Below are 26,365 nucleotides of genomic sequence, written 5' to 3'. Positions count from 1 at the left end.
TTGGATGCACATGGTCCTCAAGAATGGTTCGGTAGTCCTTGGCAGTGATGCGCCCATCTAGCACAAGTATTGGGCCAAGGGAATGCCATGATATGGCAGCCCAAACCATCACTGATCCACCCCCATGCTTCAATCTGGGCATGCAACAGTCTGGGTGGTACGCTTCTTTGGGGCTTCTCCACACCGTAACTCTCCCGGATGTGAAGAAAACAGTAAAGGTGGACTCATCAGAGAACAATACATGTTTCACATTGTCCACAGCCCAAGATTTGCGCTCCTTGCACCATTGAAACCAACGTTTGGCATTGGCATGAGTGACCAAAGGTTTGGCTATAGCAGCCCGGCCGTGTATATTGACCCTGTGGAGCTCCTGACGGACAGTTCTGGTGGAAACAGAAGAGTTGAGGTGCACATTTAATTCTGCCGTGATTTGGGCAGCTGTGGTTTTATGTTTTTTGGATACAATCCGGGTTAGCACCCGAACATCCCTTTCAGACAGCTTCCTCTTGCGTCCACAGTTAATCCTGTTGGATGTGGTTCGTCCTTCTTGGTGGTATGCTGACATTACCCTGGATACCGTGGCTCTTGATACATCACAAAGACTTGCTGTCTTGGTCACAGATGCGCCAGCAAGACGTGCACCAACAATTTGTCCTCTTTTGAACTCTGGTATGTCACCCATAATGTTGTGTGCATTTCAATATTTTGAGCAAAACTGTGCTCTTACCCTGCTAATTGAACCTTCACACTCTGCTCTTACTGGTGCAATGTGCAATCAATGAAGACTGGCTACCAGGCTGGTCCAATTTAGCACTGAAACCTCCCACACTAAAATGACAGGTGTTTCAGTTTCATTGTCCAACCCCTGTAACTGTGAAGCCATCTACAAGAAGGGACAGAGCAGACTGTACTTCTTGAGGAAGCTTATGTCCTTTGGTGTTTGCAGCAAGATGCTGCATATCTTCTATAAGTCTGTTGTGGAGAGGGTGATCTCTTCTACCATCATCTCCTGGGGAAGCAGCATCAGAACCAGGGACTTAAAAAAGCTCAACAAGCTGATAAAAAGGCTGGATCTGTTCTGGGGACTCCTCTGGAACCTCTGGAGATCATTGTGGAAAGACGGATTCTTCATAAATGAAGAACATTATGGAGAACCCTGAGCATCCTCTTCATGAGACCGTCCTACAACAACAGAGTGTTTTCAGTCAGAGGCTTCTTCAGATCTGCTGTAAGACAGAGCGCTACAGGAGATCCTTCCTGCCCACAGTCATCAGCATCTACAACGGCTCTTTGAAGAAACCTTCATAATATGAGCTACAACAACATTTAATTTCCCTTTGGGATTAATAAAGTATTTTTGAATTGAATTGAATTGAATTGATGTGGGGACACATTAGATTCAGTGTGGAGGCTGCCCTCAGACACACCTGCACAGGTAAACAAACCTAGTTTCCTGTAAAGGAAATAGCGGGGAGCCTCACAGAGGAGGTGAAACAGGTTTCATGAGATCAGAAACAATACGAACCTTGGCACGTAACGCCTCCTCAGCTGGAGGCATTACATGCCAAGACGCTTAGAAGATCAGGAAGGAACACAAACAAGTTCAGATAGAAGACAAGCAGAACTAAGACGATTGGAAAAGATGAACCAGGTGAGTTTTCTCCACATTCTTTTTGTTTTGCTCAGATTTTCTGATCGGGTTTTCTCTCTGTGGAGGAAATATGAAGTAGTCTGTAGTAGTTCATGTCCTGATCCAAAACTGATCAGATGGCTTTTAAACCACATTCCCTGCTGTTGGACCAATCAGATCCAGCTCCAGTTTAAATGTCCATCTTGTGATTAGCTTTTTAGTTCAGGTTACTGGATGTGAGGCAGTTGGAGGACTGTTTGCTATTTGTCACATGATTAATCTCACAAACTGAAACTGAAAGTTTACAAAAAACAAATGATGACACATTTCTCTGAAAGTAGCTCAGTTTTGCTTTGAGATGAACCCAAACCAACAGACAGACAAGAAGGAATGTACAACCGTTCTTTGTGTGGGTGGGAGTCCACTTCCAGACTTGTGTGTTCTGACTCTTTAGCTGTGAGCTGACAGTCGGTGTTCCTACTTTTCTCTCAGACTGTCTGAAGATGGACGTTTTTGTGGAGGATCTGGACATCAGAGCTGAACTTTCAGCCTGCAAGAAAGAAACAGGACCCTCAGACCCAGAGTAAGTTCCCTTACACACAGGAAGTGGTTTGCAATGTGTTCAGACCTGTTAGTGTGTGCTGCACTGAGTGGAGCCGACCAGCACCGAGCAGAGCAGGGTCCGTACAGCTTTTTATTTCTTGTTAGAAACATGCTGTCTGTGTTTCAGAGGTCAGAACCACAAACAGAGAGCAGAGTCTCCAGGATCCAGTTGTCTGTCCATGAGGAGTGACTGCTCCAAAAATATCCTTCAACACTTCAGTAATGAGCTCTCAGACACAGAGTAAGAAAACTATTACTGATTTTTGCTCATCTACAGATTATTATTTCAAAATCTAGATGTTTTTTGACGTGTCTGACAGAGTTGGCAGAAATCAAGTTGTGCCTCAAAAACAAACAAACAAACAAACAAACAAACAAAAAAAACCTGTTCTCTAACATTATTGGGACTCATCTTTCCACACACAGAAACCTTCATGACATCTCAATTTTAATCCAAAAGCTTTAGAATGGTGAAGGCCATCCTTTGCAGCTTTAATAGCTTCAATGCTTCTAGAAAGACCGTCTGCAGGGTTTAGGAGTTTGTTTGTGACAATATTTGACCTTCCAGAAGCAAATTTGTATAAAGCTCTGGGTCCAATTCATCTCAAAGGCGGACATTGCTTTGTGCACTGTCTTGCTGCGACTAAATGGACCATTGTCAGACTGTTCCTACAGTATAAGGAGCATGAAATTGTCCAAAATGTCTTGGTATGCTGGAACATTAAGAGTTTATTTAACTGAAACTAAAGGACTGAGCCCAACTCCTGAAAAAGCGCCATACCGTAGTCCTCCTTCCACCAAACTTTACCTCAGAACCCTGTTTTTCACATCAAGGTTTTGGTTCTTAGCGGTTTGTCTGTTCAAAACTTCTTAAATGGTTTCCATAATACAGATTTCGTAGTGATTGATCAGATCTAAACAACATATCTGTCTTTCAGAGGTCAAATCCACAGACAGAGAGCAGAGTCTCCAGGATCCAGTTGTCTGTCCATGAGGAGTGACTGCTCCAAAAATATCCTTCAACACTTCAGTAATGAGCTCTCAGACACAGAGTAAGAAAACCTTCAGATTTAATTATTTATTTTCTCAGCTATGTATTTGTGTCTGTAAATGACGCTAATGATCTGTTTTTTAACTATTATTTTAGTTTTATTAAATCAGGCACAGGAACTCCTGGAAAGGAGATGAGTGGTGGCTGCAGCAGCTCTGTAGAAGGTAAGTAATTTTGATTGTTTTAATACAGATCCATTGCTGTGTTAAAAATAAAATTAAACCATGTGTTGAGGCTGCTGGTGAGAACACTCCATTCCCTTTCTAAAAGATGTGTAGGATAGGTGGTGAAAAGCAATCTTCAGTGTGTGTAGGAAGCAAAGCTGATTCTGTGTACATCCTAACAATGTAGTTGGAGTTGGTGGTCCAGGTGAAATGTTGAAATCTCCAAAAAGCTGCTGGATTTAACACTTTCAGATCAGAGCCTGTGATGATCAGGGTTGCTGATCAGCAGGTCTCTTCCGCAGGTCAACAGCCATGTCAGCAGCTGTACTCAGCATGTTTGATCCTGATGTGCCCAGAATGTGGTCACTGCTTCAGGAAGTCCAGATCCAGAGTTTCTGCACTAGCAGATGGAGAAGGATAGTACTGAATGCTGAGCTGAAGTTGGTGAACACCGTTCTGATTCTGGTACTTATTGACCAAGCAAGAGAGAGAGAGAGAGAGCAGCATGCAGTGTGGCAAAAGGCAACAGTGGTGGAGCAGTTGAGATGGTTGGCCATTAGCAGAGAGTCCAGAGAGGTAGGGAGAGAAGAGTGGATCTCTGCTATCACCAAGAAACTCTTTAACTACGCCAGTAACATCAAGCTAAACTACTAAGTAAAATGAAAACAATAAGAAAAATTAAAAAGCCATGGGAAAAAATGTTAAAAGTGAACAAATAACAATACAACTACAACCTGTAACCCACAAAAGGTGGAGTGACATCACAGTTCAGTGTGAATATGTATGCTTAAGAACTAAGGTTTGTTTTGATGAAAAGGTCAAATTAGCCTTAAAACGAATTAAGAACAACAGCTGCTAGGTGTTCGAGCAAACAGTTCGAAATGCAAATCAGAAGGGAAAGTAAAACATTATTTTAATAAAATAATATTTCAAAAATCATTTGCTAAATCAAGAATCAATATTATGTTGAACAATTGATTCTTAATGTGTTAACTAGCTTTCCGAATGAATGATTGAATGAGTGATGGACGACCAAGATGGTGGTGAACTATGGATACACGCTCACAATTTGGTGGACTGATGGCAGGTGTGATGATGTCACATCTGGAATTAGCAGCTCAGCTAACAACAAAGAAAACAGCAGTTGCTGCTGCATGTGAGTTTTGTAGCTCTATGACGCCAGGAGGAATCCAACTGTGTATTTCCTCCTTTCTGGGAGCTGTCAAGAAAATCGGCTAATGCTGTGTATTTTGGGATTTAGAGATTTTACCTGTCTCCTTTGTTCTCTGTGTCTAGATCCTGAAGATCTCTTCTTAGGACTGAAGCTTTTCAGCTGTGTTTCACTACTGAGGTTTGACCAATAAAAAAGGACTTCAGAGAAAAGAAACAGGGAGAAAACCAAATGAGGAACTGAATCTGTTTTATGCTTATTATGAACGCTTTCTTTTTGTCTCACTTGCTTTTCAGCAGATGTTGGTCTTTGGGACATTTTAGATGAACACAAGGTCAGTCTGAGAAGACGATGTGAATGTGTGACCGAAGGAACTGATGAAACAGGAAGTAGAACGCTCCTCAACAGAATCTACACTGAGCTCTACATAACAGAGGGACTAAGTGAAGATGTTAACACCCAACACGAGGTGAGGCAGTTGGAGACAGCTAACAAAATAAAGGCCCTCCATGATACGCCAATCAGGTGCCATGACATCTTTAAACCTTTACCTGACCAACGTGGAGCCATCAGAATAGTTCTGACGAATGGCATTGCTGGCATTGGAAAAACCTTCTCAGTGCAGAAGTTCACTCTGGACTGGGCAGAGGGCTTGGAGAACCAAGAAGTCAGTCTGGTGGTTCTGATTTCGTTCAGGGAGCTGAACTTTATCAGAGATGAGCAGTATAGTCTTCTCACGCTGCTCCATGATTTCCATCCAACACTCCAGAAGCTCCCTGCTGAGAAGCTGGCTGGCTGTAAGCTTCTCTTTATCTTTGACGGCTTGGATGAAAGCAGACTTTCACTGGACTTCAACAACAGTCAGCTTGTTTCTGATGTCACACAGAAGTCATCAGTCGACGTTCTGCTGACAAACCTGATCAAGGGGAACCTTCTTCCGTCGGCTCTCATCTGGATAACCTCCCGACCTGCAGCATCCAATCAGATCCCTCCTGAATGTGTTGGCAGAGTAACAGAAGTGCGAGGCTTTACTGATGTCCAGAAGGAGGAGTACTTCAGTAAGAGATTCAGGGAAGAAGAGCTTACCAGCAAAATCATCTCCCACATCAAGACATCCAGGAGCCTCCACATCATGTGTGGAATCCCAGTTTTCTGCTGGATCACTGCAAAAGTTCTGGAGCACATGCTGACCAAAGACCAGCGGCAGGAGCTACCCAAGACCATGACTGATATGTACTCACACTTCCTGCTGGTTCAGACAAGGAGGAAGAAGAACAAGTACAATGAAGGACATGAGACAAGTCTGCAGGTGCTCATGGAGGCTGACAGGGAGGTTCTTCTGAAGCTGGGGAGGCTGGCGTTTCAACATCTAAAGAAAGGAAACATCTTGTTCTATGAAGAAGACCTAAGGCAGTGTGGTCTTGATGTCACGGGGGCCTTGGTGTACTCTGGAGTTTGTACAGAGATCTTTAAAAGAGAGTTTGTAATCTTACAGAAACCAGTGTATTGCTTTGTTCATCTGAGCATTCAGGAGTTTCTGGCTGCAGTTTACATGTTCCACTGTTACACAAACAGGAACACAGAAGTGATAGAGAGATTCCTGGGAAGAAAATGCAGGAAATTCTCTCTACAGGACTTCCTGAACATAATCATGGAGAAAGCATTTAGAAGTAAATCTGGACATCTGGATCTGTTTGTTCGCTTCCTTCATGGCCTCTCTGTGGAGTCCAATCAGAGGCTTCTAGGAGGCCTACTGGGTCAGACAAAGATCAGTCCAGAAACCATCCAGAAAGTCATTGACAAGCTGAAGAAGATGAACACTGATAAAATCTCTCCTGACAGAAGCATCAACATCTTTTACTGTCTACTGGAGCTGAAGGACCTGTCAGTTTATCAGGAGATCCAAAAGTTCCTGAAGTCGGAGAACAAATCAGAGAATAAACTCTCAGAGGTCCAATGCTCAGCTCTTGCCTACATGCTACAGATATCAGAGGAAGTTCTGGATGAGTTGGACCTAGAGAAGTACAACACATCAGATAAGGGACGGTTGAGACTGATTCCAGCTGTGAGGAACTGCAGAAAGGTTCGGTGAGTCAGAATGTGTTAATTAAGCAATCATTTCATGTAGATCAGTTAATTCTCTAAATTTAAAATCCGTTATAAAATAATTTAAACTATTCTCAAATATTTTTTCCAGTTTGAATCAGTGAGACAGAGAAAGGCAAAATATTACAACCTATAGGTTGTAATATCTATTTTCAAAGACTCTAAAGAGGGGCATATTTACTCATTTATATGGGGACAGATTTGTATTTTCACTGTAGACTTCTGTGGAGCACATTTTCTATTATTTGTCAGATAAAGCTTTAAAAATTATACAAAAAATTAAGATAAGGAACAAACGGTGATTCACCAATCAACTGGTCAATAATCAACATCAATCAATTCTCCCTAGATTGGGCCTCATGGAGGATCACATTTTTTCTTTGTTCATTAAATGCATCAGATTGAAGATTCTTTGGTCTGTAAATGTATCACCACTTGTTTTTATAGTAAAATCCTGGGAGCAGTATTCTGTATGTGCCTCCAGGTTTTTACTCACATCACATCAGCTTTAAATAAAACAATGTAGTTGGAGTTGGTGGGCCAGGTGAAATTTTGACCTCTCCAATAAGTTGGTGGATTTAACGCTTTCCACTTCAGAGCCTGTGATAATCATGGGTTGGTGATCAGCAGGTCTCCTCCGTAGGTCAACAGCCATGTCTGCGGCTGTACGCGGGATGTTTGACCTGATGCTGATGTGCCCAGAATGTGGTCACTGCTTCAGGAAGTCCAGATCCAGAGTTTCTGCACCAGCAGATGGAGATGGATAGTATTCTGTTACTTATTATATTGTTCAAGCGAGACAGTGAGCAGTGTGCGGTGTGTGGCAAAAGGCATCAGCAGTGGTGAAGCAGTTGGGATGTTAGGCCATTAGCAGAGAGACCAGTGATAATATGCATAATCTTAACAGGTCAGCAATGTAACGGCTTGACGTAGAAAACTGTGCAGCAGTTTGCTGGTTCTGCTTTTGTTGCTGGGCTACCAATGCCTAATGGCTAAAGTTCTGGAGAGGATGTCTGATAAAATTGAGACTCTGTTCTTGCAGCCGCTCTTAAACTGATCCTGGACAGAGGGTTGGGACCAATTCATTCTGATGCTGGGATAAGATCAGACTGATGGAAGCATGAATGTAATGAGATTATCCCATTGTTTATATACAGATGAAAGGAAAACAAAGCTTTTCACTCAGTCTGCAGCTCTGAGAGGAAACAGATATAAAAAACAGATCATTAAGTTAATTAGATTAGAACAACCTCATTTCAATCATCATATTATTTCAGTCTGTTTATCCCACTGTTTGTCTGATTTATTTAGAACTGCGTTTATTGTTTCCTCTATTCACAGACTTTTTAAATGTGGACTCTCATGGACTCATTGTGCAGTTCTGGCCTCTGCTCTGAAGTCCAACCCTTCTCATATGACTGAACTGGACCTGAGTTGGAACGACCTGAAAGACTCAGGAGTGAAGATTCTTTGTGATGGTTTGGAGAGTCCAAACTGCAGGCTCGAGATGCTGAGGTCTGTTCATTGCTCTTTGTTTATCAAAGGAGAAACTTTCACTGATGAAACTTATTTTTTGTTGTTGTATGGAGTTTAAATTTTTTTTGTACAAAAACAAGGGGGCAAAAGGGAATATTTTGAGAAGAATTCAGTTCATAATAGTGTCATATTTGTTATTCAACTTTAAGTTCTGGGTGTTTCCTGATATGTGAGATGAAGCAGTCACATAGACAACCCAACTTAGTTTTATTTTTGATAGATGGTGAACTATTTCATATACTTTTTGTTAGTCATACAATTAAAGATCCTAGAATCTAAATGATAGATCTGATCTCCTCTTTGATTAATTTCTGCTCATGCTTGTTGTTAGGGTAAAATTCCAACTAAGATGAAATGTTAAGACTTTTAGCTCTTTTCTTCAGTTTAGATATCTGTGATGAGGAGTCGGAGTCTGGAAGCATCAGCATTGATTTGTATAAGATAATTTTTTATTTAATATTTTGTTTTTTTCAGGCTGGAGCTATGCAGTTTGTCAGAGATCAGCTGTGCATATGTGGTCTCAGCACTGAAATCCAACCCCTCCCATTTGACAGAACTCAACCTGAGTGAGAACAACCTGAAAGATGCTGGAGTGAAGGAGCTCTGCTGTTTTCTAGAGAGTCAACATTGCAAAATAAAGACTCTGAGGTCCGACACCATGTTTTAGTTTTGTGTTGAGATTGATATAAAGTAAAAGTTGTGTTGACACTAATCTACAGACATATAGCTGATGTTATACTGATTGACACTGAGGTTCCTTCTGCTTAGAGAAGTCTTTTATTTTTTGGTACTCTGGGTGAGTTTGACCCCCTGACCTAAGGTAAGAACAGGACAGTATTAGGGACCCCAGTGTGTCTAAATCCCCACATGTGAAGCAGGTAAGAAGAGATTCAACCAACTTTAGAAAAAGGAATTTCAGCTCCTTGATTCTAACAGTAACAAATATATAATCAATAGTTTATATGGCTTTGTAATGATTTTACTGACTGAAATACTTAAACACAAGAGGTCAGAGTGACAATTTCTGGATCTGTCTTTCAGTGCTTAAAGAAGGTTTTACATTGAATATTTAATATTACACCATGTTTATGTGGCTGTTGAAAACTTTAACGTTTAATTTATGATCATTATAATACAAAAATTTGTACTTTCCTCAAACGTTCTCCTGACGTTTCTTTTAAAACTGAAAGATTTTGCTGCACAACAGGATTTCGAATTGATTGAGCTGCTTGTGGAATTGTCAGTTTAAGAGCTAAAGGGAGCAGATCTTTGATGAGGCAGCAGCATGTTGTCATTAATATTAACGAGAGCTCTTTAACTTGTTCTGTTCTAATCTGCATTCTACCGGCTTCAGCTCACATGTTTTATTCTCTATTCAGATTGTGGGGCTGCAGTTTGTCAGAGATCAGCTGTGCTTCTCTGGCATCAGCTCTGAAGTCCAACCCGTCTCATCTGACAGAACTGAACCTGAGCTGGAACTATAACCTGAAAGATTCTGGAGTGAAGGAGCTCTGCAATTTTCTAGAGAGTTCACCCTGCAAAATAATGAATCTGAGGTCAGAGACCACGTCTTAGATTTTTTTTTTTTATGTAATGTAAAAGTTGTATTGACACTGAACTGCAGCCATATGGCTCATATGCTGATCCAATCTGAGGATCTTCATTTGAAAGTCGCTTTCCTTCTTCAGAGGTCCTGTAAAAGTTTCTTATTAAAATTTCCTCAGCTAAAAATATAAAAAATACGCGAAACATTGACATGAAATTCAGTATTGGGCAGCTGGTATTAGACCTACCTTCACAGAATTAAGTAGAACATTTACACATTATCAGGTTCGGGTTCACTCACTTTCCCAGCAGCATTATTAAACTAAAACTCCAAGCAGTTATGAGATGGATCTGGGCCCTCGTTAACAAGTCCAGCCCTGCCCACCTCCCTTCTGGTGCACTTCCATCCATCTCCCCCACCATTCTGGCAAGCATTATTGTTCCACAGGCTGACTATATACGTCATTGAATGTTGAACCAATATGCAAATGCAAGTAGGAATTCAAAAAGCGCTTAGTTTTATTTAAGAAAGGTGTGATTAAGAAGCATGCACAATCACATTGCATTGTCTAAATGGAGATGGAAGGCTTTCTTATTTTTTGAAATTTCCACAATCTGTCTTCTTTATTAAATTTAATCTCTAGACAAGATATGGAGGTTTTTAGGCCTTTAAAGCTAACATAGTATAGTGAGATTTCATTAAACGTTTTTTCATTTTGAAATGTAACAAAAAGAATACTCTACACATTAATGTGCATGGCCCAGCTTGTTGGAGATTAAGGCATCCAAAATTTTTGATGGTGTAATTTATGGTTTAGACGTTGTTAGCCACCTACTGGTTAGAGGTAGTGTATTTTCTACCTGAGTAGTGGTATGCAAACTACATTTAAGTTTCAAGGAAAGCATTAATCTTTTCCTGCAGTAATGGATCCTCCTTAGCATGTCTAACCCTGCCTACATTCCTTACGGCACACCTCCCTTCCTGCTATCTATTTTCTTTATATATTCAGTTTTGTATATTTAAAAGTTTTGAGATTGGAATTTACAGTTTAGAAATAAAAATGGCACAATATATTAATCTTAGTATTGCCCATTGTGCCTGCTACTGGTGAACGACAGTAGAATCTTTTTGGATCTAGGTAGATGAACCATATAAAGGTTCCAAAGGAAGTCTTATATTTTCTGTTTTGTTATTCCTTCTGAATTTTATAGGATAACTATGAAAAGATTGACCAATTACGGATCCATTCAAACACTACTTTTTTGCATCAAGTTTCTGTACATCCCTGCAGTTTAACCTATAATTAAAAATAAATAGAACAATTACAAAAGGGTTCTTTGCTTTCCTGGATGCATGGAAACACTACTCCTTTGCAGCTGCATTCCCTAAGGAATGAACCGCTAATAACGTTTAACCAACAAAGCCAGTGGTGTTGAGCAGGATGAATCCCAGAAAGTCACTTGTTGCTTCTTTTCCCCTCTCTAGTGTGATTCTACAAACTCCTAGCACTGCTGTTGCATCTCTTGGTAACATAAAATAAATGATTTATCAGCCTTTAGTGTCCATGCCCATCAGGTTAAATGTTAGATACGTTATTTTTGAGTTTTCATTGAGAATATACATATATTTTTTATTGTCCTGTGGTAAAATGGTTTGATTGGCAATATTAAGAAAAATGCTGATGGAGAAAAAGTAATGAAAATTCCTGATGTCAATCATTTGAATGCTTTGTCTGTTATTTTTGAAGGAAGGTAATAACTTAATTTTTGCAAATTCAAAAAACCTGAAAAAAGTTAAGTTCATATTTCTAAGTGATAAATTAGACATAATTTACCTAAAAACAAAGTACATTTATAACTTATTTTTTGATAAATGTTCAGTTTGAAGGACTGTGGGTTGTCAGAGCTCAGCTGTGCTTCTCTGGCCTCATCTCTGAAGTCCAACCCCCACCATCTGACAGAACTGGACCTGAGTGAGAACTTCCTAAAGGACCCAGATGTTAAGCCACTCTTGAAGCTTGTGAAGAGTCCAGGCTACAAACTGGAGGTTCTGAGGTCAGTAGATTGCTTGAATCAGTCCAGTGGGTATCAGCAGTGTTGCACAAAATAAGATCACCAACCACCAACCAATCAGCCAGAAGCTTGTTTTTATGTGTTTGTAATGAAGATGGCTGTAGCTGTGTTAATGTCTACAGGAAAAAAGCTGGATGTATAGAGAAAGTGTCCCTCATTCAACAAACTGTCTCCAGCAGTTGTATTTTGTGTTTTCTGCAGCTGCATTTTCACACATTCCTTTCTGATTCCACGTTTCTGTATGTTGTTTTGTTAGTACAACTTATACAGCTGTTTCACTAGGAGCTTTAGGGATGGAAAGATATCTCAATTTCAGTTGCCTGTCTACTCTTTTTGATATTAAGTCATGAGCCAACCTTTTTACACATCATTAATTGCATTTGTTGAATATATCCAGTGAATGCTGTGTAATTCAGTTGGTGAAGGTTAAACAAAACAATAGCTTCTAATTGGACCTTACCTGATTTAACTGTATTTTTATATTTCATCTTGATTTTCTGCCACGTCATTCGAGGCTTGCTGGGTTGCACCTACACACATTGTTGCCATGGTGAATCATGTTATCTGCCTTCCATTATTTAGGGCTTCTTAACTCAGCGCTTGTGTTTAACTCAGGGTTGACTTGACTCAGCGTTGAGTAACCTAATTGTTACCCTCTGTTCTGAAACTGAAAACCCTGAGTATCACAGGGCAGAGTAGGTCTATTCTGGGTATGTGCCTTCTACTCAGAGCTTGTTAACCCTGCTTTCTGAAATGGGGCCCTGATGTCAAAAGTCTCTGCAGCTTGGACCTCAGTGTGTTCAGTCCATCATGGTTAACATGAGAGCTGAAAGGAAGCTGGCTGTGCTCCACAGCTGCTTCACATTTGCTCTGAACAGGACTGTTGTCCCTGCTGCTCTTCATGCTTACTGACAGCTGCTGCTTTTTAAATGTTGTTGTTCTTCTCTCTTCTTTCTGCAGGTGGAGGTTAAAATCTTTACAATGAAAAGTCTATCAGTTGTGACCTGATGATCCACAGAGGGTGAAGCAGCAGCAGCAGTTTGGACTTGAAGAAACATTTACTAGGTCATGATGATGAGATCTCATATTTAGAGTTGTTTTTCCTGTTTATTTTTTCAAGCACATATTTTATGTAATGAGATATTTCTAGTGTCTACTGAACATTAAAGTTAAAATCAAGTAGTTACATTCTATAACCTAATTTTGTATCTATGTAGAGTTTACATAAAATTTATTTGTTCTGTTTTATTTTTATTGTAAAATAAAGTAATATTGAAAAGTTTTGAGGCTTTGTCAAAGGTCTACATGTTTTTAATATACAGATGCAACTCAGTGAATTGGAAAATTGTTTTTAGAGAATAACTTAAATTTTACTGCTTCATAGTTGTTTAAGCAATCAGTAAATGTATGAACTAGTTAGTCACAATAATTGTCAATCTGATGTGCAGCTTTAACCTGATGCCTGATTTCTTTCCGTCTCTCAAAGGGATTGGGAAAGGAAAATACTTCAGTTTCATTTTGCAGAGAATTTGGTTTTCCAAAAACATAGCAGATACCACCTTGTGTATTAGAAAGCTTCTATCTCCTCCAAGCAGGAGGACACATGGACAACTGGCAAGATACCCAACTCCCCTTCTCTCTAGCTAGCAGGGTAGGGAATCTTCAAGGTCTTTTGAGTCACCTTTGGGGATTGCTTTGTAAATTGCCAGCCACATTTCATTTCTCTTGGCACAGGTGCATAGTCCAGGTAGCATGGGGTCGACTGTGGGATTCAGCCAAATAGGGGAGACTTGTTTTGGCAGTTTTTAGGTAAAGGAACGCTGGATCAAAGAGGTCTCTTCTTGGGAGTTGCAGGAGCAACAAGCAGGCAGTGCTGATGCAACAGTGACACATCTTCCAAAACAATCTCATGGGCGCCAAATAATTAAGCTGGCCTTTACAGATGGCACAGGTGTTTGGTTTGGTGGCATAAGACCTTTTTTCCCACATTTAGTTACTTCAGCCATTAATTGTGCAGAAGGTATTCACTGAGCTACCTCCAGTTGGTTGAGCTCATCGCCCTATCTCTAAAGCTGAGCTTGGTCATCCTACAGAAGAAGGTCTGTAGTGATTATGATGGAGGTGTTGATGAAAAAGCTATTTGATTCCCTCTGAAGACATGTCCAGGTATTCCTCAAAGTGAATGACCTTATGGTAAATTAGAACTCAGAAAACCTTTGAAATGATCCATTGCTAATACAGTACAGAGTTATACCTTCGAACATTTTACAAAGCCCTAATGTGCCAGAGTAAGTTACATAGTTTTAAGTAATATTTGTGATTTAATATCTGTTTTTCTATTCCACTTTAAATAACTGACTGGACATTTGATAAAAGTAGTGATTTCGTATTTTTGCCTGTCATGAAATTAGCTGTTTATTAACGGCCACAGACATTTTTAAGAACTCTTTATTTCATTTGTATTTGTCTGTACAAGTGGTATGAAAAGCACAAGCAGGCGTCCATGACTAGCGGTGAACAACTTGTGAGGTGAGGACTTGGAGAAACCTTTGTTGGGGCTCCCTCTACTGGTGGAAACGGAAAATACAAGATTCCCATCTTAAAGGTGATTTCCATGTTTCTTTTTTTTGTTTTTTTTTAAGGTTATTCCCAGTCCGATTGTAACCGATGCTTAATTGTTTTAGGTGCAAACTGGTGAAGAAGCTTAAACTCATGGAGTCGGTTTCTAACCGTTTGTGCAGACACATGCACATTTGTGTCCTGCTGGAGGTCATTTTGCAGGGCTCTGGCAGTGCTCCTCCTGTTCCTCCTTGCACAAAGGCGGAGGTAGCGGTTCTGCTGCTGGGTTGTTGCCCTCCTACGGCCTCCTCCACGTCTCCTGGTGTACTGGCCTGTCTCCTGGTAGCGCCTCCAGGCTTGATTTACTTGGAGTTTTATTGTGTTGTTTAAGTGTTCCCTTTATTTTTTGGAGCAGTGTATATATACATTATGTATCAAGTTCATTTAGTTTATGTCCAGAAAGGTACTGTTTTGTGAATTAAAATATATTTTAATTGTTCTTTCTTCATGTTATGCAGACAGTTTAACAAACTTTTCCAAATATACACAAAGTTTAAAATTTAATACTGAATCTGAAATCATAGAAAATAATAGCATATATACAAAATATACAATATTTTATAGCAGCAAGCTTAATAAGATTTTATATTCTTTACATGAACCCATCAGGTTCAAAAACCTGAAACCTATATGGTTTTTAAGCAAGGTTATGAGTACTAGACTGAACCTTGGCCTTTCAAAATAAAATAAAGGCTCTGATTGTAAAGTATTGTAAAATATCTATCATACTGTTAAAAAGGAACAGGAAAGTAAAGATATATTTTTACCAAACTTAAAGTGCAGTAAAATGATTAACAACAGCACTGAAGGCGCATTTCTGTTGAAGCTGGCGGGTAATTTCTTCACCAGCACTTCAACAGCGATTTTGTAAAGCATTTATGGAAATAACACTCTGTTGCTTTACCACTAAATCCTAGTAAAATTTGTTAGAATTGTGGTAACATGGGGTAAACTTCTTGGGTAGAAAATAAAAACTGCTATTACAAAGACAACCTTTCACTTTGTTTGCCATTTTCATTCAACTGTAACTTTATCATCTCTATGTTCTGCATCATATAGAACATCTTTAAAAAAAGCATTATTTTTCCAACCACTTTATTATTTCACCATGCCAGGAATGAACAGTCCATGAAGGTCCATGTGGACGGGGACGGGGATGGAGGCCCGGGCAATCTCCTCAAAGGTTTTGGCATTAAGGATGAGCAGAAATGGTGAAATGCTTGGATCTGAAGAAATGATGGATGACAGGATGACTCCTAGAGAAGGAAAACACCATCAGAAATGGAGAAAAATTTTCCCTTTAATCAGTTAACATACTGTGGTTATCTCTAACCATCATCTTCCTCCACTGCTTCTGGAGATGCAACAAACACTGGCTCTGAAGGGTAGCAGTTTTTTTGTTCCCACTCGATGTGAGTCTTGTTGACGATGTCGACCTTCGCGATCTGTTGGGTAGGAGTTTTTCAAGCCATTAGTTTTAAGAAGACTAAGCCTGCTTGGTTCTGACTGATTTACAGTATTTCAGCTTATCTGGGCTTTCTTACCCCTCATTGGGATAAAGATCAACAACATGGTTGCTGATGTTTGTTGGTACAAACATTTTCTAATTTGCTTGATAAGCCAAAACACAGCGAGAACTTTCTATGCCATTAAAAGCAACATATTAAATTGAGTACAAAATGTCCGTCATACTTATGCAAGCAAATAGGGGACGTTATCATCCATCAATCTAATGTTTATTTTACTTCATGTATTAAAGGATTATAATTATAGACCAATATGTAACACCTTGCTTACCTTGTTGGGATGAGGAGACCACTCCAACCTGGAGCCATAAAAGTATCTGTGCTTTCTGGCATTAAAGTTGTAATTAATCCCTGGCAACTCCATTCCTGAGGAGGTGCCAGACTCATTAGATTTAATGAATTGTATTGTTTTTCCTTGACGTCAAAAAGACCAACTGTATGAATCACAAACCTTCAAAGATTGTATCAGGCTTACAGTAGATTGAGCCGTCCTCCTGCATCACCGCCTGAGCTGTTGTGTCCGTCAAAGTCACAAGGTTAGTTCCTTTGGGAGAATCCTGCAGGATACCCAAGTGATGATAATCGAGTGAAAAAGGACTTTTCCTTATGATTGTGATCTCTCAGTCTATTTGTACCTTCTGGATGTTTAGTGGCAAGACGTATCTCTGGCAGACTGGCGGGGAGAAGTCCTTGTTAGCATTGATGAAGTTGTCTGTTTCTTTTGTCATGTTGTGGAGGTAGAACATGTCATACAGGTTGGCGTCCTTGTAGGCGATGATGTCAAACACTAAATGGCCATCGTCCTCATAGGCATTGATGTGATGGAAAACCACCAGAGCATCAGCATGGTAACAAATGGATGTTGCTTTTCCTGTTTTTATATTGATGACCTGAAAGAATGTCTGAAACAAGAAAATATTCTGAAGTTATGTCCCTGAGTAGATCTGTTTTACTTCAACTAAATTGTTGCTACTGACAAACTTCAAGTAGAGGAGAACAATTATCATGGCTGGTTGGTTTTGTGTGAAATGAAAGCACATTGGTAATGTCTTTATAAAACATCTATCTTTATAATAATTAAAAATTTACATTTATTAAACCATGGAACTTAAAAACAAAGTCCAATGTTTGAACCTTAAGAAATCCCAGAATGTTTTGTCTCTAAAACTGTTTTTCTTAGTCAACGTCTGAGTGTTTAATGCATACAAATCTTGTTTGATTGGAAGATAACTTACAAGTTAAGACTGTGAAAAGGTTTTTGGACTTACACTATCTTTCTTGTCAAATTTAAGACAGCTCCCCCAGTTGACCCCTCTGAAGTAGGCAGTTGCCAGTTTCACAATGTCCAGTTTGAAGGACTGCTCCACGAACACGAAGTAGTTCTTAGTCATACCGAAGCTGTGGAAGTAGCTTGGGTAGAGAGTGGATCGGAAAGGAACTGAACAGATCTGCTGAACTTTTCTGAGAGCAGGCTTTTTGGAGTCTTTGTCTGAAATAGAAAAAAAAAAAATTGGATTGCCACATTTCAGTCACTTTCATGACCATAGTTCTTTCATTTAAGCTGTTTGAGATTACATTGATATGAGTTGCCTTTTTTCCAGAGTATCTGGTAATTTCTGACCAGAAAACAATCTTTCTTCTTCTTCTAAACAACGCAAAATGGTGCTGATGGCTGCGAACTACCAAAGTATCATCAACTGTATGCCATTATGCAGGATTCTCTGGAGCATATGCAATTAAAACAATATATGCAGTGTTCTTCACCTAATCTACAATCAGTCAGTCTCGTTATGGTTTTTTAATGTTTATAGTTCATAGTAAAACCTCTGATGACTGTAATTTTTACGAAGGTGAGACCTCGGCGGCCCGATCCCCGGATGCTTAGGATGGCTCTAGGGACATAGAATGTCACCTCGTTGGGGGGGAAGGAGCCTGAGCTTGTGCGGGAGGTTGAGAGATATTGACTAGAAATAGTCGGGCTCGCCTCCATGCACAGCATGGGTTCTGGAACCCATGCTGGACTCTCTTCTGGACTCTCTTCTACTCTGGAGTGGCCCACGGGGAGAGGTGGCGGGCTGGGTTGGGTTTGCTTGTTACCCCCCAGCTCAGCCGTCTCGTGTTGGGGTTTACCCCAGTGGATGAGAGGGTCGCATCCCTGCGCCTTCGGGTGGGGGACAGGTCTCTGACTGTCATTTTGGCCTACGGGCCAAGTGGTAGTGCGGAGTACCCGACCTTCTTGCCGTCCCTGTCGGGGGTGCTGGATAGTGCCCCTCCCGGGGACTCCATTATTCTGCTGGGGGACTTCAACGCCCACATGGGGAACAACAGTGACACCTGGAGAGGCGTGATCGGGAGGAATGGCCTCCCCGATCTGAATCCGAATGGTGTTTTGTTATTGGACTTCTGTGCTAGTCACGGATTGTCCATAATGAACACCATGTTCAAACATAAGGGTGTCCATCAGTGCACTTGGCACCAGAACACCCTAGGCAGGATCAATGATCGACTTTGTTGTTGTATCATCAGACCTTCGGCCACATGTTTTGGACACTCGGGTGAAGAGAGGGGCTGAGCTGTCCACTGATCACCACCTGGTGGTGAGTTGGATCCGCTGGAGGAGGAGAAAGCCGGACAGACTTGGCAGGCCCAATTGCATTGAGGGTCTGCTAGGAACGTCTGGCGGAGCCCTTGGCCAGGGATGTATTCAACTCTCACCTCCGGGAGAGCTTTGACCAGATTCCGAGGGATGTTGGAGACATAGAATCCGAGTGGACCATGTTCTCCGCATCTATTGTCGATGCTGCCGCCCGTAGCCACGGCCATAAGGTCTGCGGTGCCTGTCGCGGCGGCAATCCCCGAACCCGGTGGTGGACACCGACAGTAAGGGACATTGTCAAGCTGAAGAAGGAGTCCTATCGGCTGTGGTTGGCTTGTGGGACTCCTGAGGCAGCTGACGGTACCGTGAGGCCAAGCGTGCAGTGGCCTGGGTGGTGGCAGAGGCAAAAACTCGGGCCTGGGAGGAGTTCGGTGAGGCCATGGCGAAGGACTACCGTTTGGCCTTGAAGCGATTCTGACAAACCGTCCGCCGCCTCAGGAGGGGAAAGCAGTGCTTCGCCAACACTGTTTATAGTGGGGGTGGGAGGCTGCTGACCTCAACTGGGGACATTATCGGGCGGTGGAAGGAGTACTTCGAGGATCTCCTCAATCCTGCCATCACGCATTCCCTGGTGGAAACAGAGGCTGGGGACTCGGGGGTTGGACTCTTTCATCACCCAGGCTGAAGTCACCGAGGTGGTTAAAAAGCTCCGCGGTACCTCAAGTCTCTGGATGTTGTGGAGCTGTCATGGTTGACACGCCTCTTCAACATTGCATCGGGGACAGTGCCTCTGGACTGGCAGACTGGGGTGGTGGTCCCCCTTCATAAGAAGGGTGACCAAAGGTTGTGTTCCAACTACAGGGGAATCACACTCCTCAGCCTCCCTGGTAAGGCCTACGCCAGGGTATTGGAGAGGAGAGTCCGGCCAATAGTCGAACCTCGGCTTCAGGAGGAGCAGTGTGGTTTTTGTCCCGGCCGTGGGACACTGGACCAGCTCAATACCCTCTACAGGGTACTTGAGGGTTCATGGGAGTTTGCCCAACCGGTCCACATGTGTTTTGTGGACCTGGAGAAAGCATTCGACTGTGTCCCTCGTGATGCCCTGTGGGGGTGCTCCAGGAGTAATGAATCGGGATCCCGTTACTAGGGACCATCTGGTCTCTGTACAAGTGGAGCAGGAGTTTGGTTCGCATTGCCTGCACTAAGTTGGACCTGTTCCCGGTGCATGTTGGACTCCGCCAGGGCTGCCCTTTGTCACCGGTCCTGTTCATAACTTTCATGGACTGGATTTCTAGGTGCATCCAAGGGCCGGAGGGGGTCTGGTTTTGGGGACTAGTGGATTTCCTGCCTCAAGTGGTGGAGTTCAAGTGCCTTGGGGTCTTGTTCATGAGTGAGGGGAGAATGGAGCTGGAGATCGACAGATGGATCGGTACGGCTGCAGCAGTAACAGGGATGCTGTGCCAGTCCGTTGTGGTGAAGCTCTCGATTTACCGGTCGGTCTAGGTTACTACCTTCACCTATGGCCACGAACTTTGGGTCCGAAAGAACGAGATCCCGGATACAAGCAGCTGAAATGATCTTCCTCAGTAGGGTGGCCGGGCACTCCCTTAGAGATAGGGTGAGGAGCTCGGCCATCCGGGAAGAGCTCAGAGTAGAGCCGCTGCTCCTCCACATCGAGAGGAGCCAGTTGAGGTGGCTCGGGCATCTATACCGGATGCCTCCTGGACGCCTTACTCGGGAGGTGTTCCAGGCATGTCCCACCGAGAGGAGCCCCAGGGGATGACCCAGGACACGCTGGAGGGACTATGTGTCTCGGCTGGCCTGAGAACGCCTTGGGCTCCCCCCGGAGGAGCTGGAGGAGGTGTCTGGGGAGAGGGACGTCTGGGCGTCTATGCTGAGTCTGCTTCCCCCGCGACCCGGTCCCGGATAAAGTGGAAGACGACGAGTACGAGTACGAGTAAAACCACTGGTGACTAATTTTTGTCCTAGTGCCAAATCTTCTGAAATCAAGCATATTTTACAGATTTCTGATTGCAGCATTATAAATATATAAACTACCTAAGTTGTAACTGGATGATGCAATCATGATCCTGCTACCAATGTGCTTTAAAATGTAAATAGAAGAATCATTGTTTGCTTCCGTTGGAAATCTTCTCTCCAAAACGCCTGTCACATGGGAGTTGATATTAAGCAATGATCTTTTCCTGGCATTCACAGAAACCATTTATTGTGAAGGTTGTAGCTGACAAAACACATTACTCTGAAAACCATACCTGAGTCAGCTGCAGGCACTTTGAAAATGACATATTTTGGCCCTCCGAGGCCAATAATGGCAGTGCCCATGTTGTAAGTGTTGCCCTCTTTGTCATAGTGAGGGTGAGCGGTTGCTAAGTTCAGAGCTATGTGGTTCCTGTAGTTCACCTGGAGATTCACAGAAATTCTGCCCATTTGTATTGTGATATATTTCAAAGATTGCATTATAAATACATTAGACCGTGAATAAACTCACCCTGCCCACAGTTTCCAGGGTGTGTGGGTCAATTTGGTTGATGTAGTTGACCTCAGAGGAAGCGTACCAGTCCTGACCATAACGAATTATGTTGATCAAGTTGTTGTCAGTGAAATCGGGGATGATGTTCCTGAAGTGTGTCATTGCCCTGGTGACAAAGGTTAAAACACATTTGGGATAGTTTTGATCCTTTTTGTGGCATGAGGGAGTAAATCTGTCATTGACCTGGAAACTAAACTGTAGATCTTAAAACAGCTGCTACTCAGTGTCATTTGCAATAGTTTTTCTTTCAATGACCTCTGTCATTGACAGAGATTTAGAATATTTTTATACAACTTGTATGGACTGTTCATCCAAATGTACCCTGAAAATATGAAAATTTTAAGACTTTTCTGTGTTGAAAACACGTTTCACATGAACTGAAATTCACTAAATAGGCGTAAATCAAAGTCTTCTATTCCTTGAGAATTAACTGATAAACCCATTTTTAATATGCTCTCTTTAATACTTGGGAATATTTTTAGAAAGGGTTTCTCAGACTTTTTGCAAGTAAGTAAACTGTTAGATCCAGATTCTAGGTGAAGATAAATTTTGAATTAATCTGATCTTCAGTCTGTTACACACATGTGCAGACCTGTAGAAACTGAAATTAATATAAAGTTGCTCTGCATAGACTATAAAAGGATGTGAAAAATACAGGCAGGACAAAGCTTTATCTTGATCTTATGGATAAACTGAAACTGAACCATAGATGTTGGGAATTGATCAAAACAGATTCCAACTGGACTGTACTTGACCTGTCTGTGCACTTTGACCAAACAGAAATAGTTCGTAAGGTGTTTTGGTGGCATTTAAAAAGCCATGACAATAGAAAATGTTTTCTCACAGTCTCAGATGTTTTTTGTTCTGGATGTGGTTTACCTGGCGAAGATGTTTTTGCAGGGATCAGGGTAAACCATGGTCCCAAACTCAGACACAACAATCCTGTCAGCCTTGATGTTTCTCTTATAGGTCTCGCTCTTCAGAAATTTGCTTCTGTAAGTCACCTCCTCTGAAAGAGTGTCATATGTATAAAATCACTCGGTGAGCTAAAACCTTCCATGTTTACAGTATCTTATCAAAGACTGACCGTTGTCGAAGGTGAAGCTGTGAATGAGCGACAGTCCATCAAACCAGTGGTTGTACTCAGAGTTGCCCACTGAGAAAAGCCCTGGTCCATTCCTTAGCAGAGTGCCCTTGAGCCACGAGGGGATTGAACCTGCAGGTCAAAGGTCAAAGACAAAATAGTTTTCAGGTAATTATTCAAATTTTTATCATGAAAATTGTAACCAAATCTTTTGATGGACAAATGTTATTTTATGTCAAAATGTTTTATTATTTATATACAAATCTTTGGAGTCTTGGGTTATAAACAATACAAACTTGCGTAGAGACAAGAACAGTATCAGGTTAATGGCTGTAAGTCAAAGAAATGCTTCAATTCTTGTTGATCTGTCACAAAATGTAATATAAAGGTACAATAAGTCCCAATGGATAATAGTTCCTCTTCTATGCCAAAAACCATCCAGAATGTGCATCTTTGCTGGGTCTTGATGGGCTTTTAGGGAGTATTGAGAACCTAATAGACTCCCCTTTACAGGTAATAGAGTGACAGAGTTCCCAAAGGTGCTTTGAGGATAAAACAAACTTTTATACAAGGTTGAGGTGTTTCATTATCATAGTGGCAACATATTTGGAGAAATAATGGGTAATAATAATGGGAATTGTTCACCATCTGCCTGACAGACAGCAAGCATGAAGCAATGAGCTTTGAACTGGATTGATCACATCACGGCTACCCTCAGTTTTCATGTCTCAGATCATTGTCATGTGGGGTAGAATCATCAGGGGAAGTTGGTGATGATGTATGCTGTTAGCAGAAGAATCAGGGGAAATCGTATTGGTTGAGTACTGTGATCATAGCAGGATTATGACTATCCGTGAAGACTCCTTTAAAGACTTTGCCCAAATTTAAAATGTTTTGGTGAATAATCACTGACTAAACTAATATGAACTAAAAGCAGCTTTTTGTAAAGGTTTAATTAAGTTTTATTAAGTTCAATATTATTCTGCCTTGCATTTCAGTTTTCCTGTATTAGTAATTGAATTTCTATTAAATCAAATAATTCCCTGGAGTTTAACACTTCTGTTCATTATCACTCTCAGAACATTAAAGGCAACATCTCAAATCCTGTAACTGTTATAAAGTTATCTCTCTGATCCCCCCTATCAAATATTGTAGAAGATATTTAATTGTAATCAGTGTGATGTAAATGATCCTAACACTAATGAAAGGATGCAAATTTACATGCCTTAAATGTTCCCAAAAGCCCAACTATCCCTAATAATAACTTGTAGCCAGTTTTGATTCCCTCTGGTTTTAAATTGTGCAACAGAAAAAATTGCAGGAAATAATTAAATGCAGCATCTTCTGTTGGTTCTTAATTAACAGAAAACTGTCTGATCCTGTTAGACGCATGTATGTCAAATAAAGGTATTAAAATCCTTTTCTTATCTACTAGAATTTGATCAAGATTTCATCGCATTATGAACGGATTTTGACACATTATTATAGTTGATTAATATAATTTAAATATTCCATTAAATCCTAATTAAACAAAGTTCACTGGAACCAGAAATGCACAATAAACACATCTGCTGGGGTTCAGGAGGAACACCTAGACATCCCTCTTCCCTCCTCCTTCTGCAGGATCACCAAGTGTTCCCTGCTCCACTGGCAGGGAAAAAACTGAGTAGAATAACCTCCTCAGATGACTCCTCAGCTCCATTATCCATGAAGATCTGCTGACCTAAAGAGGAACCCACACATCCACATCTCATGACCTCAGGTGAGGATTTGAACATAGATGGAGCAGTAATTCCAAAGCTTGACCTCTCATCTCAGCTCTTTCATCACCACTCTGGACCAGAGCAATATCTTCGTTAGTGGAGACAAAGTCCTATACTGTCTCCTGTTTCATCCTGGCATCTCTCAGCAAAAAGGCACCAAGAGATTTGAACTTCTGAGCTTGAGGCAAAGCCTTTTACTGGTTATGAACAGGGACCTCGGGTTGACCAAACTTGACCAGTTCACATTGTTTTATTGTTAAATAAACTGTTACATAATTGAATATAAACAAATATTTTGGGATCAAACTGCTGAATCCACATTTACCAGATTAGGATATAAGTTGAACAGACCTTTAACCTCTGCTTTCACAGGCTCTGAAGTCTCTAGCCCATTCCTTGCAATAATGGCCTGCATGTTTTTGTCCTGGAGTGGTCCTCCGCTGAAGAATGAACACCGTCACTATGATGTCAGCTTCATTTAATGCTGCCTTCCCCAGGCTACGTGATCCCTTTCAGGTATTCATAATCCAGTATTATGTAAACAGTTTGATGTGGACTTTGGTCAGATTTTCACTATAAGACTCTTCTTTCAGTAACTAACCGGTAATCATGATCAGAGAGGGAAAACTAATCACAAAACATGGAAAAACTCACAGTATTTAAATATTTTATGTGATTTGAGGTAAATTAGGACATGTTTATGCCCTGACGGATGAACCTTAAAACTGGATGTGAAAAGACATCTGCGCCTCATTGTGACATCTCGTCCTGTTATCTCTTATCTAAATAAGCAATAAGAGCCTGCCTGCTGTAAAACTATATAATACTGTTTAACTTATACATGATGATATCAAACTAAGATATTTAAATACAGTCATAATTTTATTACGTAAACAGCAGTAAAAGATTTTTGGTGCTTCTATGTCTGTAATTCTCCTGGTGACCAGCCAAAGTAAAATTTAGCTAACTCTTGATTCCTTCCAAGGTTTTAGGGATTAAAGTTGTGGGTTTTTTCTCCTGCTTGTGTCCAGATTTAAATCTGATCCGTTAAATCAGTTTATTGCTTTACAGTTGCTGCTATCAGAATCCACATCAGATTTGTTCCAACACGGGTCATGTTAGCTAGATTACTCAACTTTAAACCAGAGATAATTCAGGCTGAGTTATTAAGGAAAAGTAATTCCTTTGTGATTATTGTGACTTTTGTTTTACTTTATTTTATGGTTTAATTAGTGCTATGTACTGATGAGATTTTAATTATGTAATACAGCTTTAATATTATTACCCTCAAACTAAACTGACTGCCAACTATTAACATTAATATTTTGCAATATGAATGTTAAATACAAATGTTAGACATTTATTTACCCTTACATAGATTGAAGGAGTTTGCAGACTATCTGGTCCCTGTTTAACCAAAGAAGGAGTTTGAGGGTACTGATCCAAGCTCTGGATGCATGTAAACTTAGAATCTGCATCCATTTAGTACCGCTTGGCCAGGGAAATGGAGACCTTTTTGGGTCCAATGAAAGCACACGATGATGCCTTGGACAACTGGGATCTGCATTTATATACTCCAGAATGCAGGCAGACCAAGAAGGCTTGACCCATCTGGACCCATCTCTTCAGGAAAAAGGAAGTGGTTGCAACCTAAATGGAGACCAAAAGTGAGAACATTTTCAATAAGGATCAAAAAGATTCCAAATCATTCAAATGTGATAATTAGATGCAATTTCAGATAAACAAATTAATTTAATGGTTTACGTGGACTGTTTGTTCCAACCAAGGTCAGAAATACCAATTAGTTAGCTTTTGATCAGATCACTGATTTTTCTCACTGATTTTCTGTGAAATTGATGATCCTCTGCTTGTCTTTGCTCTTCTAGAAGGAATTAGGAAGTTCTGAACCACACCAACTCCGCCTAAAGCCGTAATGTATTAGCAAATTATTCAGCTCTGCAAACTGAAGCCCCTGAAAGGAAAACTGGACCCAAAATACCCACAAACAAGACCGAGAAACTGACAGTTTTGGATGAAAAATGATGTTTATTACAAACAACAACAGAGAGCTGTTAGCAGTCAGTTAGCAGCTGTTAGTTCTGTACAAATAACACTGTTTGATTGGTTAGTTGAGTTTGCCAGACGGCAACAAGGCGAGGTCTCAAACAGCACCCTTCGCCCTCTGTAGTGCACCATTTCCCAATCCAAAGCCTCCGAGTGTTACCTCTAATCTTTAACAAAGGTCAGTTCATGACCTTTAGCCTTTTATGATGTGCTATCTTCCACCAAACACTCTTCAGAATGCACTACCTTCCATTTTTACTCCATGGTAGTGCATTATTTTCCA

General features: G+C 41.0%; 2 protein-coding genes across 4 annotated transcripts; one reads left to right on the top strand and one right to left on the bottom strand.

The window, feature by feature from the left end:
• The first annotated feature begins 1,464 nt into the window (after positions 1 to 1,464).
• LOC124861418 (protein NLRC3-like) lies at positions 1,465 to 13,163 on the top strand. Of its 3 annotated transcripts, XM_047355171.1 has the most exons (11): positions 1,465 to 1,651; positions 2,123 to 2,213; positions 2,361 to 2,474; positions 3,172 to 3,285; positions 3,381 to 3,448; positions 4,916 to 6,707; positions 8,067 to 8,240; positions 8,736 to 8,909; positions 9,641 to 9,817; positions 11,688 to 11,861; positions 12,840 to 13,163. In XM_047355171.1, the coding sequence occupies exons 2-11, from the start codon at positions 2,134 to 2,136 to the stop codon at positions 12,862 to 12,864; spliced, it is 2,892 nt and encodes a 963-aa protein (XP_047211127.1). In that variant the 5' UTR covers positions 1,465 to 1,651; positions 2,123 to 2,133; the 3' UTR covers positions 12,865 to 13,163. The 3 variants fall into 3 exon arrangements, with proteins under 3 accessions (XP_047211127.1, XP_047211129.1, XP_047211126.1); XM_047355173.1 differs by lacking the exon at positions 1,465 to 1,651 and having other exon boundaries at positions 1,996 to 2,213; positions 4,919 to 6,707; XM_047355170.1 differs by lacking the exon at positions 1,465 to 1,651 and having other exon boundaries at positions 1,996 to 2,213.
• Positions 13,164 to 14,907: 1,744 nt separating this feature from the next.
• On the bottom strand, positions 14,908 to 24,498 carry bco1l (beta-carotene oxygenase 1, like). Its single transcript, XM_047355255.1, has 11 exons — positions 24,370 to 24,498; positions 22,259 to 22,387; positions 22,051 to 22,180; positions 21,130 to 21,277; positions 20,894 to 21,041; positions 17,293 to 17,513; positions 16,660 to 16,926; positions 16,476 to 16,581; positions 16,296 to 16,390; positions 15,832 to 15,943; positions 14,908 to 15,754 (listed from the first exon to the last, which is right to left on the bottom strand). Exons 1-11 carry the CDS (start codon positions 24,431 to 24,433, stop codon positions 15,597 to 15,599), a joined length of 1,578 nt encoding a protein of 525 aa, XP_047211211.1. The 5' UTR covers positions 24,434 to 24,498; the 3' UTR covers positions 14,908 to 15,596.
• Positions 24,499 to 26,365: the final 1,867 nt, after the last annotated feature.

Source organism: Girardinichthys multiradiatus, chromosome 24 (genome assembly GCF_021462225.1).
Source record: "Girardinichthys multiradiatus isolate DD_20200921_A chromosome 24, DD_fGirMul_XY1, whole genome shotgun sequence".
NCBI lineage: Eukaryota > Metazoa > Chordata > Actinopteri > Cyprinodontiformes > Goodeidae > Girardinichthys > Girardinichthys multiradiatus.
This window is presented reverse-complemented; position numbering and strand designations above follow the sequence as displayed.

Excerpts from the sequence above, each read along its gene's own strand:
- LOC124861418 (XM_047355171.1), top strand. The coding sequence starts at position 2,134 with ATGGACGTTTTTGTGGAGGATCTGGACATCAGAGCTGAACTTTCAGCC. Across the intron at positions 2,475-3,171 it reads AATGAGCTCTCAGACACAGA|AGGTCAAATCCACAGACAGA; the intron begins GTAAGAAAACTA and ends TCTGTCTTTCAG. Across the intron at positions 8,910-9,640 it reads TGCAAAATAAAGACTCTGAG|ATTGTGGGGCTGCAGTTTGT; the intron begins GTCCGACACCAT and ends TTCTCTATTCAG.
- bco1l (XM_047355255.1), bottom strand. The coding sequence starts at position 24,433 with ATGCAGGCCATTATTGCAAGGAATGGGCTAGAGACTTCAGAGCCTGTG. Across the intron at positions 17,514-20,893 it reads AGTGCCTGCAGCTGACTCAG|ACAAAGACTCCAAAAAGCCT; the intron begins GTATGGTTTTCA and ends TTTCTATTTCAG. Across the intron at positions 15,755-15,831 it reads AGCAGTGGAGGAAGATGATG|GAGTCATCCTGTCATCCATC; the intron begins GTTAGAGATAAC and ends TTCCTTCTCTAG.